The 17,426-nt window shown below is 36.8% G+C and overlaps 1 protein-coding gene across 1 annotated transcript in view; it reads left to right on the forward strand.

The window, feature by feature from the left end:
- The window catches only part of NRG3 (neuregulin 3), a 2,137,828-nt gene that overhangs the window by 938,788 nt on the left and 1,181,614 nt on the right, over window positions 1–17,426 (forward strand). Inside the window, exon 2 of the mRNA XM_042781740.1 lies at window positions 11,387–11,516. Within this exon, the coding sequence (XP_042637674.1) occupies window positions 11,387–11,516 (130 nt within the window). The remainder of the gene's footprint in view (window positions 1–11,386; window positions 11,517–17,426) is intronic.

Here is a 17,426-nt window from a genome sequence, read left to right on the forward strand (position 1 = left end):
CTTCCTCAGGGATGTGTTCTGGGTCTTTATCCTGCTCCCTTGTTTCTACCACTTTATCCTGCTTCTTTGTGTGGACTGTGATGATCTGTTGTCTCTGAGGCATCGTGGCATTGTTGTATTTAAATGTCTGTTAACTGTTTGTGAAGAGCTGTCTGGGTGATTCTGGCTCTTCTTGGTGGTTTTTTATCATTGGCCCATGGGTGGAGAAGGAGGTAGTGGCTCTCTCTTAGTAAGTGAAGTTGCAGGAGGTGTGTGTGTAGTTGTGTTTTATGGGGACTGTTGTTGTCCCCCACTCAATTAGAAACAAATTGCAATTGAATAACCATCAAAAACTAAAAGCACATGAACAAAAAATACACCATGTAATCACACAGTAACAGTAACCAAAAAGAGGAAAAAAAGGAAAAGGAAGAAGAAAAAACAAGAAAACCTGCAATATCTGTGGATAGGGCACTAAGAGAAAAAAGTAGTGGTGAATAATGAAGGAAAAAAAAATGACAAAAATGCAAAAGAGAAACAAGGAATGAGGTTAAGCATGAGAAGAAAGGGGGAAAACAAACTAACTTAAATTAAAAAAAAAAATTTCAACCAGGAACAGGGAAAAGAAAAAGTGCTGAAAACTAGGACTGGGAGTGGAAGATTAAGAATAATAGCAAAAAGGAGAAAGGTATTAATAATAATAATTAAAAAAAAAAAAACCAGACAAATACAAGCAAACTCATCACCAGAGAAAAGAAAGCGAAAAAGAAAAAAACAAAAGTAAAAAAAGAGAAAAAACATAAATCGTTGGAGGACAGGGTAGGGCACCCAAGCTCTGTCTGAGCACACAGATTGTGATGGAATTCCTGTTGGCCCAGAAGGTAGGTGGGAGTGGGGATGGCCACACCTCCATTCACCAAGTTGGTATGGGGTATAAGAGTAACAACACGAATGTTACACCTTTTCAGTTCTGCAGGTCTGGAGTGCCCTTGGGGGTTGATGGAATGCAGAACATGTTCTTAAGCCCCAGGAATCTGCAAGAGCGCTGTCTCTTTAAATATCCAAAATAGTCAAGCTGCTTTTAAACCTTCAAAGTGGCAGCACACTCTGGACTGGCAAAAGTCCACAGTTCAGCCCTCCTTTCTCTTCACCTTCTCTGTTTATTCGCCAGCCACCAGAGCAGTCCTCTGTGCAGTCCCTGGCTAGCAGGGCTGATTTTTAGATTAATTCTTAGGTCCTACCACCAGCCGGGAATCTCCAAGCTGTCTGTGCCATCAGGATCGCTCAGGATCGCTGCCAGACCACAGCTCTGTATGTCTCCTTTTTTGGTGTTTTCATGTAAATTCTTCTGCTGGTTGTGGTTTAGTCCACTTCTATATCCTTCCCTTCAAGGTTCAGGGGTCCAGGATTATCTTCTGTGTCTATGTTAATTGGTTTCCCTTTTCTTTGTTGAAGAGGGTCTGTGCAGTCTTTCTGCCTACTCCGCCATCTTGCCGGAACTCTCTATCTTTGCCTTTTGCCAGCTGAATTCAAACATGATTGCATTCTTATTGCAATTTTCCTTTATCATTAAATATTTTATAACTCAGTGTCATACTATGCTCTTTCCCATGTGTCTGAAAATGACAGATTTTACAGTGGATTTCAATTTATGGCAGCACATTTAACTTACACTGTCCTCACAGAAGAGGCTGCCTGAGTTGGGGGTCATATCTAAATGACTCTGGCCTGTAAAGGTGTTTTACTAATTTTGAAAGCTCTGAGACTAAATCATCAAATTCTTAACTTTTCTTGGAGAATTTTCATTTCAGTAAGGGAAGAAAACTTTCTGATAAATCTGACATGGACAAGCCAGGAGTGTGGAGAATTTATTGAGAGTGCATTCTCTGCCTCATCATTTTTCTTCCTTCTGTAATCTTGCTCCTCTCACCTAGAATCGCATTCTCTGTGCCAATTAAATCACAAGTACTCAAGATCTAGCTCCAATCCCACCCCTTTCAGAAATCTTACAAATTAACTATAGCCTAAATTAGACTTTCCTTTTTCTTTTCTTGCCTACTGCAATTATTATCTATAAGAGCCAATTGAGCACTCTTGTTCCTGCAACAAAATATGGGTTCCCACAGTGTACTGCATTGTGCTGGAAACATGGAAAACCACAGGAAGTAATACTCAGATTCAACTCAGTACTAAAAGAAGAAAAACAGCCATCATTTTAATTCATTAATTAACTTTCATTTTAAAATCTGCAGGGATTTCTGTCTTCGACACTTACATTTTCCTCCCATTTTGCCTTTAATAAATTAACTACCCTCCCTCACACTGTGCATCGAATTACTGTACAGATTGCTTGCTATGTATGTTACATGATGTGGAAAGAATACAAAACTTAAAAACAAAGTACTTTCCCTGACCTCCCTGCAGATAGAGATGAAAACCCATAAAAATACAAGAAAACATATTAAATACATATAACAAGTGCCAAGTGAGTGGTTATGATAATTGCACACTGCCTCTGGCCCCAAGAGAATAGACATTATTCCTCCAGACAGTAGCAATGTTTCCTGGAGTTGAGTGGTTGACCTTTGATCATGTGTCCTAGGAAGCTCTTCCAGAGTCTCTTCCTTGCACATCTTAAACCTAGCATTCCTTTATCCTTCATGCCCCCTTTTTTTAGAAAAATTTCCTAATTCTTTTCTTCTCCTCCCTTCTCCTAAACTCTAGTGTTAATTTTTCATTCCTCCCATAAAATTGCATACACTTTACATAAATTGCTTTTTTGGCACTTCTCACATCCTAATTTCTAAATATTTGTTTCCTAGATATTATTTTAATAGGGTCTATAATTTTTATCCCACCTAATTGGTGGCATAGTGCCTAAGGTATTTGAGTGCTAACTAGAAGGTTGGTGGTTCAAACTCACCAGCCACTCTGCAGAAGAAAGACTGAGCAATCTACTTTCATAAAGATTTACCTCTTTGGAAACCCAAAGCAGGTTGCTATGAGTCAGAATCGACCTGATGGCAGTGAGTTTGGTTTTTTGGTATAGTTTTTCTGATAACACAAGAGCATACACTTTTCAATACAGAATGTTTTGAAAACTTTCAAGTAAAAAAATCATATCATCTTTCTGTAAGCACCTTGTATCTACATTCAACATCCATGGAACCAGCAGTCAAGAGAATAAACGTTGTATTGCACTGGGCAAATCTGCTGCAAAAGACCTCTTTAAAATGTCAACGAGCAACAATGTCTTTGCTTTGAAGACTAATGTATGCCTAACCCAAGCCATGGCTTCCAATCACACCATATGCTTGTGAAAGTTGCAGAATGAATAAGGAAGACTAAAGAAGAGTTAGGATCTCTGGTAGCATAGTGCCTAAGGCACTTGACTGCTAACCAGAAGGCTGGCAGTTCAAACCCATCAGCCACTCCTCAGAAGGGAGGTTGGGCAATCTACTTCCATAGTGCTACTGCCTCAGAAATCCAAGAAGGGGTTGATATTATTCAGGTCTGACTTGATGGCACATAACCACCACCACAACAACACAACAAAGAAGAATTGATAGCTTTGAATTGTGGTGTTGACAAAGAATACTGAAAATATCACGGATTACTGTAGTGCCTAAGGCATTTGACTGCTAAGCAGAAGGCTGGCTGTTCAAACCAACCAGCCACTACTCAGAAGGAAGCCTGGGCAATCTTCCTCTATAGAGATAATGCCTCGGAAACCCAGGGAGGGGTCGCTATGAGTTGGGACTGACTCGATGGCAGTGAGTACCAGAAGAATTAACAAATCTGTCCTGGAAGAAGCGTAGTCAGAATGCTCCTTAGAGGCAAGAATGGCCAAACTTTGCCTCATCTACTTTGGTCATGTTGTCAGAAGTGACCATTTCCTGAAAAAAGGCCTCATGTTTGGTAAATTAGATAGTCAGAGAAAAAGGGGAAGATTTGAAAAGGGATGGATTGACAAAGTGGCTGCAATAATCGGCTCAAACATAGCAAGTATTTTGAGGATGGTGTAGGACCAGTGTTTCATTCTGTTGTACAAAGGGTTGCTATAAGATGGAGCTGGCTTGATACCACCTAACAACAATAAGCACCTACTGTGAGTAACTCTGGTTCAGGACTCCATCTGGCCAAGGATGCAAAGAGAGCTCACAGTCAGACAGATGACAGATTCCTGAGCTGAGCCGATGTGGGTAGAGATTGTGGTGGCCAGTCATGATTTACCATACTGTGGGGTCGTTGTTGTAACTGATGTCACATCACCCCTCCACTCCTGATGACTCAATGCACACACAACATAATGAAATGCTGCCCAGTTCTGTGTTGTCCCCATCATTGGTTGAGGAGGGATCATGAACCATAGCGTTTTCACTGTTTCATTTTCAGAAGTAGATTTCAGGCCTTTTATCCTAGTCTGACTTGATATGGTGCTCTTCTGAAACCTGTGCTATTACAACAAGCAAGCTTCCAAAGATAGACAGAATATCTCTGGGTTCAGGGAGCATAAAGAAGAGAGCCTTGAAAGACAGAATTTATGGAAATATTACACCTGTCCTGGGTTACTTACCCTACTCTCATCCATATATATATATACACAGTTTTATACAGAGCTATTAATTATATTTAAAAAAACATATATATACTTTAAATATAATTAGTAGCTCTGTATAAAATTTATTTAGCAAATTACATCTCTAGACATAAAAGGCACTCTTTGAGCTTCAAATACATGACACAAATGGTAACCTATACTTCATAATTTATGTATTTATAGCATACAATTTTTGATCATAGTAAGCAGAGGATATTGTATATACTGTCTTAAGGGCAACAGTCTAAAAAATATAAAGAAGTTCCAAAGAGGATTGGATACATTCACAAATGATAGTTCTGTATCTAATTGCTAAGGTTCCTCAAGGTTACTTAGGGCCAAAATTTTTCTAGTTTAGGGTCACACTTTGTATGTTATCTTATTATTACAAAATATCCCTGTTTCCCCTTCCGAAGAAAATGCTTAGCTGGATACGTTAGAATTTGCTATAACACCTTCGTACACTGAGAGAAAATAAAGAATTTTAAGCATTCAGTTGCTAACTAAAAAGTCAGTGGCTTAAACCCATCAGCCACTGTGCAAGAGAAAGATCAGGTAATTGTTCCCTAAAGATTTACAACCTTGGGAACCCTATGGGGAAGTTTTACTCTGCCCTATAGGCTTGCTATGGGTCAAAATCAACTTGATGGCCATGGGTTTGGTATTTTGGTTTTTATATGTTTTATAATGTGTATTTTATTGAGAAAAAAATTGAACAAATATAAGCACTTAGAAACAGGCATACAAATATTGGGTAATGATGTTGTTGTTAGGTCCCTTTGAGTCAGTTACAATGCATAGTGACCTCATGTACAACAGAAAGAAACACTGTCTGATCCTGAGCCATCCTCACAATCATTGCTCTGAGTGCATGGTTGTTGCCACTGTGTCAATTCTTCTCATTGAGGTTCTTCCTCTTTTTTGCTGACCCTCTACTTTACCAAGCATGATGTCTTTCTCCAGGGACTGACCTCTCATAATAGTATGTCCAAAATATATAAGATGATGCCTCACGATCCTTGCTTCTAAAGAGCATTTTAGCTGTTCTTCCAGAACAGCATTGTTCTTCTAGAAGTTCTTGGTGTATTTAATTTTGTCCACTAAATCATAATTCAAAGGTATAAATTCTTCTTCAGTCTTCATTATTCATTGTTCAGCTTTCATATGCATGTGAAGTGATTGAAAATTCTATGGCTTGGAGCAGACACAGCTTAGTCCTCAAAATGACATTTTTGCCTTTTAACTCTTTAAGGATAAAAAGCCAGGAACCCGGACAGAAGAGCAGTCAGCCCCAGGCTTACAGGTGAGGAGAGACAACTCAGGGACGCCTGAAGTAGCAAGCAGGAAGAGCAGGAGAAAGGGGATTAAAACCAGGAAGCCAGAGAGAAGAGCAGTCAGCCGATTTCTGGTGACACAGCTTAGTCCTCAAAATGACATTTTTGCCTTTTAACTCTTTAAAGAAGTCTGCTGCAGCAGATTTGCATAATACAGTATATCATTTGATTTCTAGACTGCTGCTTTCATGGGTGTTGATTGTGGACCCAAATAAAATGAAATCCTTGACAGCATCAATAGTTTCTCCATTTGTCATGATGTTGCTTATTGGTCCAGTTGTGAGGATTTTTTGTTTTCTTTATATTGAAAGCCTTCAGTATTTCATCTGAAATTACTGTCTGTTAGACTGTGTTTTGTTCTAAGTAATAGAAAGCCTAACTAACAGTGACTTAAACACAGCATTCTTATTATTTATTTAACCAAGCTCTAGGTAAGTGGTCTTAGAGTTAGTATGATGGCTTAAGTGGCTTCATCAAAGATGCAGAATTTCTGTGTTTGGGGCATGATGACTTTTAACTGTAGAATTTCAAGTGATGATTGCAAAACAGTTGTGATGTAGGTATCATGTCCTCAAAGAATACAATCTCAAAGCAGGAAGAGAATGAGAGCAATTGGATAGCAAGTCTTTCTCCTGAGGCCATTCTTTCTAAGAATGAGAAAAGTCTTTCCCAAAAGCCTTAGTAAACTGTTGGAAGATCAGTCAGAAGGAATCCCTTTATGTTGAATTTACTAGTTTGTATTACATGATGATTTTAAAACCAGATTCAGACAAAGAGAATATGGTTGCCATAGCTGCTGTGGAACAAAAATGCCTGGCTATGGAGAAGAAGGGGATCATTCTCTGGGGATAAATGACAATACCTAGCACATCCTAAATGGTGTGTGTGATCCTTGAAGCATAGAGACCATTGCACTTGAGGAGGAGCTGACCTCTTTATGAAGAAGAAGAAGCAACAAGTTAAATAAAGCAATTAATCATTTAGTATTTAGGGTGGGTAAACTATGGGCCACATGCCAAATCCAGACTGCTGCCTATTTTTGAAAGCTTTATTGGAAGACAGTAATTCAAATATGTCAGTTATTGATTATGGTTACTTTCACACTATAACAGCAGAATTGAGAAGTTGCGTTGAGACCATGTGGTTTGCAAGGTCTAAAGTACTAACAATCTGGGCCTTTAAGAAAATGTTTCTTGACCTTAGAATTATTCATTTTATTAGCTGATGGGAGGTTTTGATTTCTGGTGAATTATTATAGTTTCTGGTAGACACAGCAGGATGATCTAACAAGGAGAGACAAGGTTTGTGATTTAGTTCTGTTGTGCTGCTTGACTATGTGTCCTGGGGAAAATTACTGAATCATCTGCACTTCAATTTCAAAAGGGGATGCAATTCCTATCATATAGGATTAATGTGAGGATCAGATTAGAAGATATTTTATTAAATCATTGACCAATGAAAAAAGGACAGGGAGGTAGCATCTTCTGACCTCCTGTAATTTCAGAAGAGGAAGACAGAATCACCATCAAGCTTATTCTTATGAGGCCAGGCATGCCGCCACCCCCCAGCCTTTTTACTAACTTTGACACCAACTGTCTCTCCCACAGTACTCACTACTTCTCTGCTGGGTTTGATAATTTGTTGCAGTGGCCACACAGAACTCACAGACAATACTCATGATTATGGGGTTTATTAGGGAAGTAACAGACTACAATTTAGGTTCAGGACATACTCAGGATAGAGTTCTTTGATCAGGACAGTCTCCCTTCTGGTGTGCCCTCAGACATGCCTCTCTGGCCCTTGGCCTCTCAGCCTGGCCTCTGTCTCTGCAGACCAGGTAAGCCTGATGCTCTGTCTCATGCCTCTTGTTTCCACTGCTACCGTCTCTCTGCTCAGGCGTCTCTCTGCCAAGGTGTCTCTCAGCCACGGAGGTCCAGTGCAGGCATCTTGGGTCCAAGGACGTGCTTCACTTCACCTCCAACTCTTCTGCATGGATGTCACTGAGATTCCCTCTCTGTCTCTAACACAAACAAACAAACAAACAAACAAACAAAAAACCCACTGCCATTGAGTCAATTCTAACTCATAGTGACCCATATTGGGTTTCCATAACAGTAAATCTTTACAGAATTAGATTGCCCAGTCTAGCTTCTGCAGAGTTGGCTGGTGCGTTTGAACCACCAACCTTCTGGTTAGCAGTCAGATGCGTTAGGCACTGTGTTTCCAAAACTCCTTTCTCTACCTCTAGGAGGGCTCATTTTAACCCTGGCAGACTGACAAAACTAACCAATCCCATCATACCTTATTTGCATAGTCCCACCCAGTAATCTGGTGGGAGTTACAAAGACTATGGCTACAAAAGCCATACCACATAATTCACTGAACCACAACCCATAAATCTGAAATGAAAAAAAGGTTAAAACAGACAGAAAAAGAGCACAGGAATTGTATTTAGTTTAGTCAGCACATCTGTGATTTAAGTAAATGTTATAATATGAATACTTTTAGTAAAATAGATTTTTTGGCAAATTCTAAGATTCCAAATTTATTAATAATTGAAGTTTTATAACCTATTGGAAGTTCTGACCCAACATTCTGTTATTACATATTCTATCATTAAGTTATTAAAAATGATTAAATGATGATGCTTTCTTTGAATCTGATTAAGTTATTGTGAGGGATAAGCATGGAGATTTCGAAATAATTTTGTAATTCTTTAAGTTAGATAAATAGAAAACCAGAATGCATTTTAAGCTTTGTATCTCTGCACTCTTTCACCTCTGAGTTTTGTACATGTATTTACTCAGATGTCAGGTCCTTTGTGATTGATGGAAAATATGAGAAGGAAATCAGTTGGTAGAATGTTGTTGTTGTGTGCTGTTGAATCAGACCTACTCATAGAAACCCCTTCTTGGGTTTCTGAGGCAGTTTCACTATGGAAGTAGATTTCCCAACCTTCCTTCCGAGGAGTGGCTGGTGGGTTTGAACCGCCAGTCTTCTGGTTAGTAGTCAAGTGCCTTAGCCACTATGCTACCAGTGCTCCCTGTTGGTAGAATAGGGTGGTAGCAAATGGAGATATCAGTTTCCGATGGAAAAAAAAAAAAAAAATGATTATAATTACTTTGCCATTTTCTTGCTCTTGGAGTCTGTGGCTTGTTAAAGCCACTGATTATAAAATAAGGATCTTACTTTTTAGACTGTTGTTGTTGTTGTTGTTATGTGCCGTCGAGTCGGCCCCGACTCATAGCGACCCCTCCTTGGGTTTCCGAGGCAGTATCACTACGGAAGTAGGATTGCCCAACCTTCCTTCCGAGGAGTGGCTGGTGGGTTTGAACCGCCAGCCGTCTGGTTAGCAGGCAAGTGCCTTAGCCACTATGCTACCAGAGCTCCCTTTTAGACTGTAGGTTATGTTAATGAAAAAGCTGTTCTTGGAGGGATGATAGTGGATATCAATAAATGTATACTAAGAAATAAAGGAAAAGTTAAGTAACCGTTCATGAGTTAATATACTTCAACCACCAGCATAGCAGTCAACTGTATGGTATTTCATGTTGAATTTTTTGCTCTGTGTTTTTGTATTTTAAATATTTTCCACAGAAAGAGGGATTGATTTGTGGGGCTGTTTATCACATTGTGTCTTAAATAATAGATCTTCACTGTAGAGGAGATCTACTAGAAAACAGAAAACATCTCTTTTGCAGAGCTTTTATTTTATAGTACAACATCAATAAGGAGATATGTTGGGATGAAAAACAAAAATAAATAAATAAATATATTTTCACCAAGAAAGAGACTAGAAGTTGGTATTTTTAATGGTCATTGTATATAAATAATATATGAGTAAATGCCTACGTGAATCTTGAGGCAATGTATTTCACTATGCATCAATATTCAAGAGGTATATTAAAAAATGTCAAGTTATATCAAATTTTTTTCTATAAGAGATACATTATTTTTGTAAGATTGTACTTATATCCTCAATGATCTTATCTTTCATCAATGCATGTAAACTGTTAGTGATGTCAGAATCATTAAATTTACAGAAGACATTTTCACTTGAGCATCTAACCTGATAAAAGGTCAAACCCTGTCCTCAAGGAACTCAGGAACTGGAGAAACACTTAAATATGGGAACAACCAATTACTTGCAGTGCTGTGGAAGCCACAAGGAGAATCTTAAATGGTGCTAGGGGAGTAAAAGGAGAAGATCATCTATGTCCTGAAGAACTTCTATGTGATGTTCAGCAAAGAAAGGGACAGAGGATATGGGTGGGCCAGGAAGAAGAAGCAGTGCATTCATTCCTGGCAATTGGAGGAATTAGAATGATAGTTGGAAATTAAATTGTGTTTTAGAGTGCCAGAAGATGAGTTTAGACAGACAAAATTTCAGAAGGGCAAAGTTTTTCTTTGTGTTAGTAAGGATTTTAGTTACTTCCTTGGAGACAGATTTTTAGACAGAGAAGGGACATGAGTAAATTTCCTTGTAGTGAGATGACTATTCTGTCACTTTGAATGATGGGTAGAAAGAAGCTCATTGTGACCTCCAGTTAGTAAGCTAGCATAATATTTCCTGCTCTTGAACATTATTATTAATCTGGATTTAAGAAAAAATTTAAAGAGCTTAAAATGCTGGATAATTTATTTATCTTTGACTTCTTAAATATATTTTTTTCTATGTCACAGTAGAATTGGTAGTAATATTTCAGTTGTTTAAAATGAGAATAATTTCTAAATATGGTAACAGTCTGTGTCCTATAAATACCACATGCTTATGCTTAATTTCATATGTGGGAAGCAGATACAGACAGACAGCATAAAAAAGTAAGTGATTATGATTTTAAAAATGCATTTTTAAGAAAATATTTTTAAAATGACAATAATTTGTTCCTGCTAAATATTTACTAGAAACATTCTTCACATTTGAGAGTCCATTTCAGGGTTTAGAACATTTTCATTTTAATCACACAATAAAAGGAGAAAGTGAAAGAATAATTGGCTTAGCTATCAGCCAATTACAGTAGTAGCTCAGATAATCTATGGAAACTAACACTAGTTTCAATAAAATAATCACAAAACACACTGATCAGATTTTTAAGGATATTTGGCAACATTGAAAGAAAAGGGGATGTCATTTCAATCTTTCCTACAAAATATTTATTAAAATTGAAATTAATAAGAGGGCATTTGGAGTGTTTGATTCTAGTATCATTTAGATTTTGCTGTTAATGTGTCCTAAGATGAAGCTTCCCTAAAGTAACTCTAGTTGTTTAATGATAGTGGAGATATAAGACAATTGAATGCAGTGGTCCATCCAAGTACACTTGTTAAGTACTATGTGGGGTCCATCATTCTTTCTAGAATCTCTGAGACCAGAGACCATGAGAAGTCCTCCATGCACTGATCATGGCCAGAGACAGTTGTTGGTGTCAGGATGCACTGCTGACAGCATTTTCCTCTGTTCTTTCCTTGACAGATACAACAACATATTCTACAGAGCGCTCAGAGCACTTCAAACCCTGCCGAGACAAGGACCTTGCCTATTGCCTCAATGATGGCGAGTGCTTTGTGATCGAGACCTTGACCGGATCACACAAACACTGTCGGTAAGCCACTTTAGCCATTCAGGTAGAGAGGGCAGGATCTCAGAATAGCCTGGAGGTGAAAGGCAGTGGTGAGCAACTGAAATAGACACTGTCTGTGGTGCATATACTCCACCTATGCCATTGAGAGAATAGAGTATTAATCTAGTATGCTACAAGTATTGGAAGGACTTAAAACTAAAAGCAATAGAGACATGGTTTACATTTTACTTGACCATGCAAAGGAATACTTTTCTATCTGGCCATGTAACAAAAGTAATTATTTACTCACATTACAAGCCTGTATATATGGTGTAGGATCTAGGTAAATATCCTGATACTCAGAAATAATCTTTTGTTGTAAACCTATACACTGAGGCAGGACAAAGCAACTGCTCATCTAAAGTCTTGTCTCTGTATTTATCTTGTCTTTTTATTTAAATACAGAGATCTTGTCTCTGTATTTACCATACCCCAGAGACTGTAACTGTGTCCAGAGAAAACTGCATCTTATTTTGATTCTGGTCTGGTTTATTAATTTCAATCTTTTTTTGTTTGTTTGTTCACCTCTGATGATGAAATGCTCTCTAGCAAGGTGTTGTAAATGAAACCATAGTCCTATTATAGTCTCAGTAGAAAACTACTTAGCAGAACATCTCTGTAGAGGGCAGGAGATGCTTAATTGGTTTTTAGGGACATAAGTTTTTGTAACAGCTAAAAATAAAAACAAATGGAGATAAACAGTGAAATTGTGGACACTGCAGCTTTAAGACTCAATAGAAGAATCAAATTAACATCTGAAAAATATTTCCCACTGTGTTTTTATTTCCAGCACTGCTCTGGTAATTTGTTTTTCCTTGAAATTGTATAAGCTTCAGTGATTACATATATCCACACCCCTTCCCTTCTCTTTATTTACTCTACTCATATGACACAGTTATTAAATTAATTATTCTGAATCATGAAGCATGGAAAATTACAACTATTTTTTCTCCTCTCTATTGCTCTCTTAAGAACTTTATTTCTGTATTATTTTATAAAATGTCATGGAGGGATGCATCTTATTGTTATAAACTTAGAAAGTACCCCCAAATACCATCTGGCTCTAGGAACCAGATTCAGTCCACAAGAAGGACTTGAAGCCAGCCTAGTTTAGAAGAAATGATATATTTATATATAGTAGTAAATCTCTGTAAAACTTGCAGTATGTCCTATGTCTGGGCAAATGGACTCATGGACTTCCTTCATCTTGAACAGGCAGCTTTCATGTGATGTCTGGAAATGTTGTTACATTGATTCCAGTTATAAGACTCGTACCTCATTCCTGTCCTTCAGAACCTAAGTTAGGAGCACAAAGAGAGTGGGGATTGTTCTTCCTCTGCTCCTCTTCTCCTGCTATATGTATTATTTCATCATAGACACAAGTGGCTTTTAAAAAGACCCCAAAGGAAAAGCCAGGAATAAGCTATACTTTCAAAGCATGAAATATGTCCATGTTCATTATATCAACCAGATATCAAAGTTACCTGTCATTCCAATAGGGTCATCATGTGGGAGAGGGCATAACAATTTAATTAAGTTTGAATTCTTAATCAGTTAATGAAGGGTTGAATCAGAAGAATCAGCGGAAGCATCTACTTGCTTTGATGGTGTTTGACTCCAGGGAAAGATTAGAATGGTACACCACAGTAAAAAGGCTGATTTATTTCACACTTTCCAAAGCCAATAATGTTCAAAAGAGAAAAATAATTTGTATTATTTTCCTACATACAATCTCACTGTATTTTCTATTAGTTCATTGGTCTCAGGTTTAAAAGCAATAAAAGATTATTTCTGTGTGCATGCATATTTAAAATTATTTTAACATACAAAACCAGAAATATAGCTATGTTTTAGCAGGATCTATGTACTTATGTTAAAACATAGCTATATTTCTGCTTGTGTATAATAATTTTGGTCTTCTGTCTTCATATTTTTTGCATATTTCAGCACAGACAACCTGCTATTTAATGCAGAGTCACAACATAGCTAATCATGACAAAAGACCAAGCTAAGAAAGAATTGGAACTTGAGTAGGGTAATAGATGCCTATAAATCTAATAGCGTGCATGGATAAATCACACATTGCTTGTGTCACCTATTCATTTCCCAGACTTTCCTATGAATAAAAGCTTATACTTGTTCCTGCACCAGCCACTTCTAAGAATTCCAGTGTAGTTATTAAGAATGCACCATTTTCTACAACACTCTATTTAAGCAGTATTTTCCATTCATTCTTCTATCTGACAAATGTTTATCGAGCACTTCCTATCACCAAGATACCATTGAATAAATACACACAGGAATGAACTCAGGAATTAAATGGTACTGCACTCTGTAATGTGCTTGAAGTAACTGAAATATTTCATCATTAGAAAATAATGAAAATGAGGGAAAGTATGGTAGAGTGACTTAGGGTTTCTTTATGATACATTAGTAACTGGATCGTGTGTCACATTAAATAAGATGTCATTTAGTAGATCAGAGCAGCAATATAAGGCTGTGCATGAATCTACATCATTAAATAATTTACTTTTTCTGATTTTATTTATTTATTTATTTATTATTGTGATTTGGGTGAAGATTTACAGAGCAAATTCATGTCCCATACAGCAGTTCACATATACTTTGTCTCATGTCATTGACCACAGTTTACCACAATGCAACAGCTCCCCTCCTACTTCCTTCCCATAGTTACCTCTTCCCAGTGTCCATCCCTCCATACTCTCCTGTCCCCTGAGCTGTCTCCCTGTGCACAAGCAGCCCTTCTTTCTCCCATGATTGTTCTCTCCAGGGCGTGTGTCTACTTGAGGTAAATGTATAACTCACATGCCTGTATTTTGTTTGGCTGGAAACCACAGTTGTGGGTTCAATTCCAGACCTGAAGGGCAGCTAGGGGCCATAGATAACCTCTGAAAGTGATATTTTCTAATTTTTTAAAGATATATTATAATCCTATGATAAATGATACCATATTTTCCCCACAAATTTGAAAACAGGCCATGTTCTAACACTTTTTTGTTTCCTTGACAAAGAAGAATAGTAGCAAAACTAGTGAGTATGGATCAAAAAATTCATAATTAAACTGAAAGTGCATGTTACAAAATGTGAGCAGTACTCAGATCCAGAATGATGAGGCTTAATGTTCTTCACCTTTATTGCTTTCATTGCTTTAGGTATTTGCAAGTCTTTGAAGAAAAAACAATTTATACTATTAATAATTTGAAATTAGAGAAAATCTCAGAGGGGCACCACGGTCCTAATGACAACTCAATAATAGGATTTCAAAGAGCAATACAAACACACATATAAAAACCACTGCCATCGAGTTGGATCTGACTCATAATGACCCCCAAACACACACATATATACATATTCAGGCATGCATACACATGCATACACACATGCACACATGCATACAAACATATATGTAAATACTCACTAAACTTACTGCTGTTGAGTTGGCTTTTGGGTTTGAACCACCAGCCTTCTGGTTAGCAGTCAAATGCCTTAAGCAATATGCCACCAGAGACAAACTTAATTTTTCTAAATGTAAAATATACAGTAAGTTTCAGATCATCTGGAGACTGATCAGTGAAAACAGACCCTCATTTATGGTGGAAATTATTATATATTAAAGATGGATACATAAATTGGAAGAAAAATGAGAGACTTATAGTTCAATAAGTAGTTAACAATTAAATAAAAAATACCCATCAGCCACTCTTCTGAAGGAAGATGGGGCAATCTACTTACGTAGTGATACTGCCTTGGGAACACAAGGAGGGGTCACTATAAGTCCAAATTGACTCGAAAACAGTGAGTTTAACCTTGGATTCATACCTCCTTTTCTGTACCAAAAACTATTCTCAATGAATTCAAAAGTTTATGTAATAAACAAATAAGGTGTTTGAAAAATAGAAATAAATTATTTGTTTATGTCAGAAACATAAAGGATCTTTTGAGCAAAAATGAAATGAAAAGTGAAAATTAGGAACGTAGGCACAACATGCATTATTTCTTCATCTGAACATCAAAATTGAGAAATAAAATTAAAACAGAACCTATGAATGAAACTTTACAACAAATATCACAAAGAATTAAAATCCCAAGGAAGTTGTATAGAGTAAAAGGGAAGGACATAATATCAACTTTAAAAAGAATAAAAATTACAAATATGAGAAATACTCAGCTTCACAAAGAAATATAAATTAGATGGGGTTTTTTCTTTGCTTATCAAATATTTAGTGATCTTAAGTCAATATTCATTTTGGTGATCAATAAAAACACATATTCTCATAAACTAGTTGAGAAGTGTATTTTATTAAATATTTTCTGTAGACTGTATTTTAGTATGTTATAAAAACCTTATATTGTTTCTAATAATGTAGCCTATGGAAATGTATATGAGGGTTTATTTGTAAGGATTCACTAGAAGTTTATTATAATACCAAAAAAAAAAAAGTCTGGATTTACATGTCTATATGAATTAAAGTGTATCTGTACGTTAGATGAAGTTAATATAACTGAAATTTTAGTTTTATGGACATCAAAATGCTCATTATATCATGTTTTATATGAAAACCAGGATAGAAAATCGTAAACCTGAATGTATAATAGGATTTGTATTCCAAAAAGAAATTAAATAAAAATGTTAATAAAGTTTACAACATTTTCTTCTTTGAACCTTATGATTTTTCTAAGATATTTACATTGCACATGGATTTCATTTATAATTCAAAAAAGTATTTAGTGCAGAGAAAATAAGTTAACTATTCCTTACCTTTTCCTTTAGTTACATTGTGATTACTTGGGTGATGAGATCTTCATTTAATTGTATATTACAAGAATGCTATACAACATCATGCTCTCCTTCATGCTACCACCTGGTTAAGGAAGACTGGACCCATACTTCTAGTCATTTTATAAGGAGAGATAGATAATGTCTCTGTCTCTGTTGCTGTCAAGTCGATTCCGACATAGTGACCCTATAGGACAAAGAAGAACTTCCCCATAGGGTTTCAAAGCTTTAACTGTTACAGAAGACATATCTTTTTCCTACCATGGCATAATAGGTCATTATTATTAGGCTGATTAGAGAGTTTTCAATTAAATCATTTCAGATTAAGCACTACTCAGTCTATTTAAGTGTGTCTGCTAATTCCTTTATTGATAATTCATTTTCACTTTTTAAAATAATTCTTCCCCATGCTCAATTTATGTGTTTTGAAAATATTTTTTTAATTGGATTAAGTAGAAGATATATCCTACAGAAACAAATCTGAGTAAAGAAGAATATTCTTAGTAAAAGTAAAATGTTTTCTGATTTATTTATTTTCATGTCATTTCTACAAATCTTAACAGCTTGGGAAATCATGCTATCTCTAATACATTTCACTAGAATAAGGGAGGTAGTGGCCTTTGTAACTGAACAGATGTTAGGCATTTGAATGTGCCAAACAAACAAAAAAAATGTTAGGCATTTGAATGGGCCAAACAAACGTGTTTTGAGGACAGACCAAGTTAAAAGGATGTAGCTTTTCTGATTTGAAGCTCATTAAATATCTTACCAGCCGAACAGTAAAATGTGGATTTTGAAAACTTTGGAAAGGATAGTGTTGTTGTTGTTGTTGTTAAGTGCCATTGAGTCATTTCCCCATGCACAGCAGAACGAAACACTGCGTGATCCCGCGCCAGCCCCACAATCCCTGCTATACTTCAGCCCATCATCGAAGCCACCATGTCAATCCATCTAGTTGAAGGTCTCCCCCTCTTTCGTTGACCCTCCATCCTACCAAGCATGACATCCTTCTCCAGGGAATGGTCCCTTCTTACAACATGACCAAAATAGGTTAGACAAAGTCTGGCCATTCTTGCTTCCAAGGAGCATTCTGG

This window comes from Orycteropus afer, unplaced genomic scaffold, assembly GCF_000298275.1.
Source record: "Orycteropus afer afer isolate SDZICR_OR568_19922 unplaced genomic scaffold, OryAfe1.0 scaffold00163, whole genome shotgun sequence".
In the NCBI taxonomy this organism is placed as follows: Eukaryota; Metazoa; Chordata; class Mammalia; order Tubulidentata; family Orycteropodidae; genus Orycteropus; species Orycteropus afer.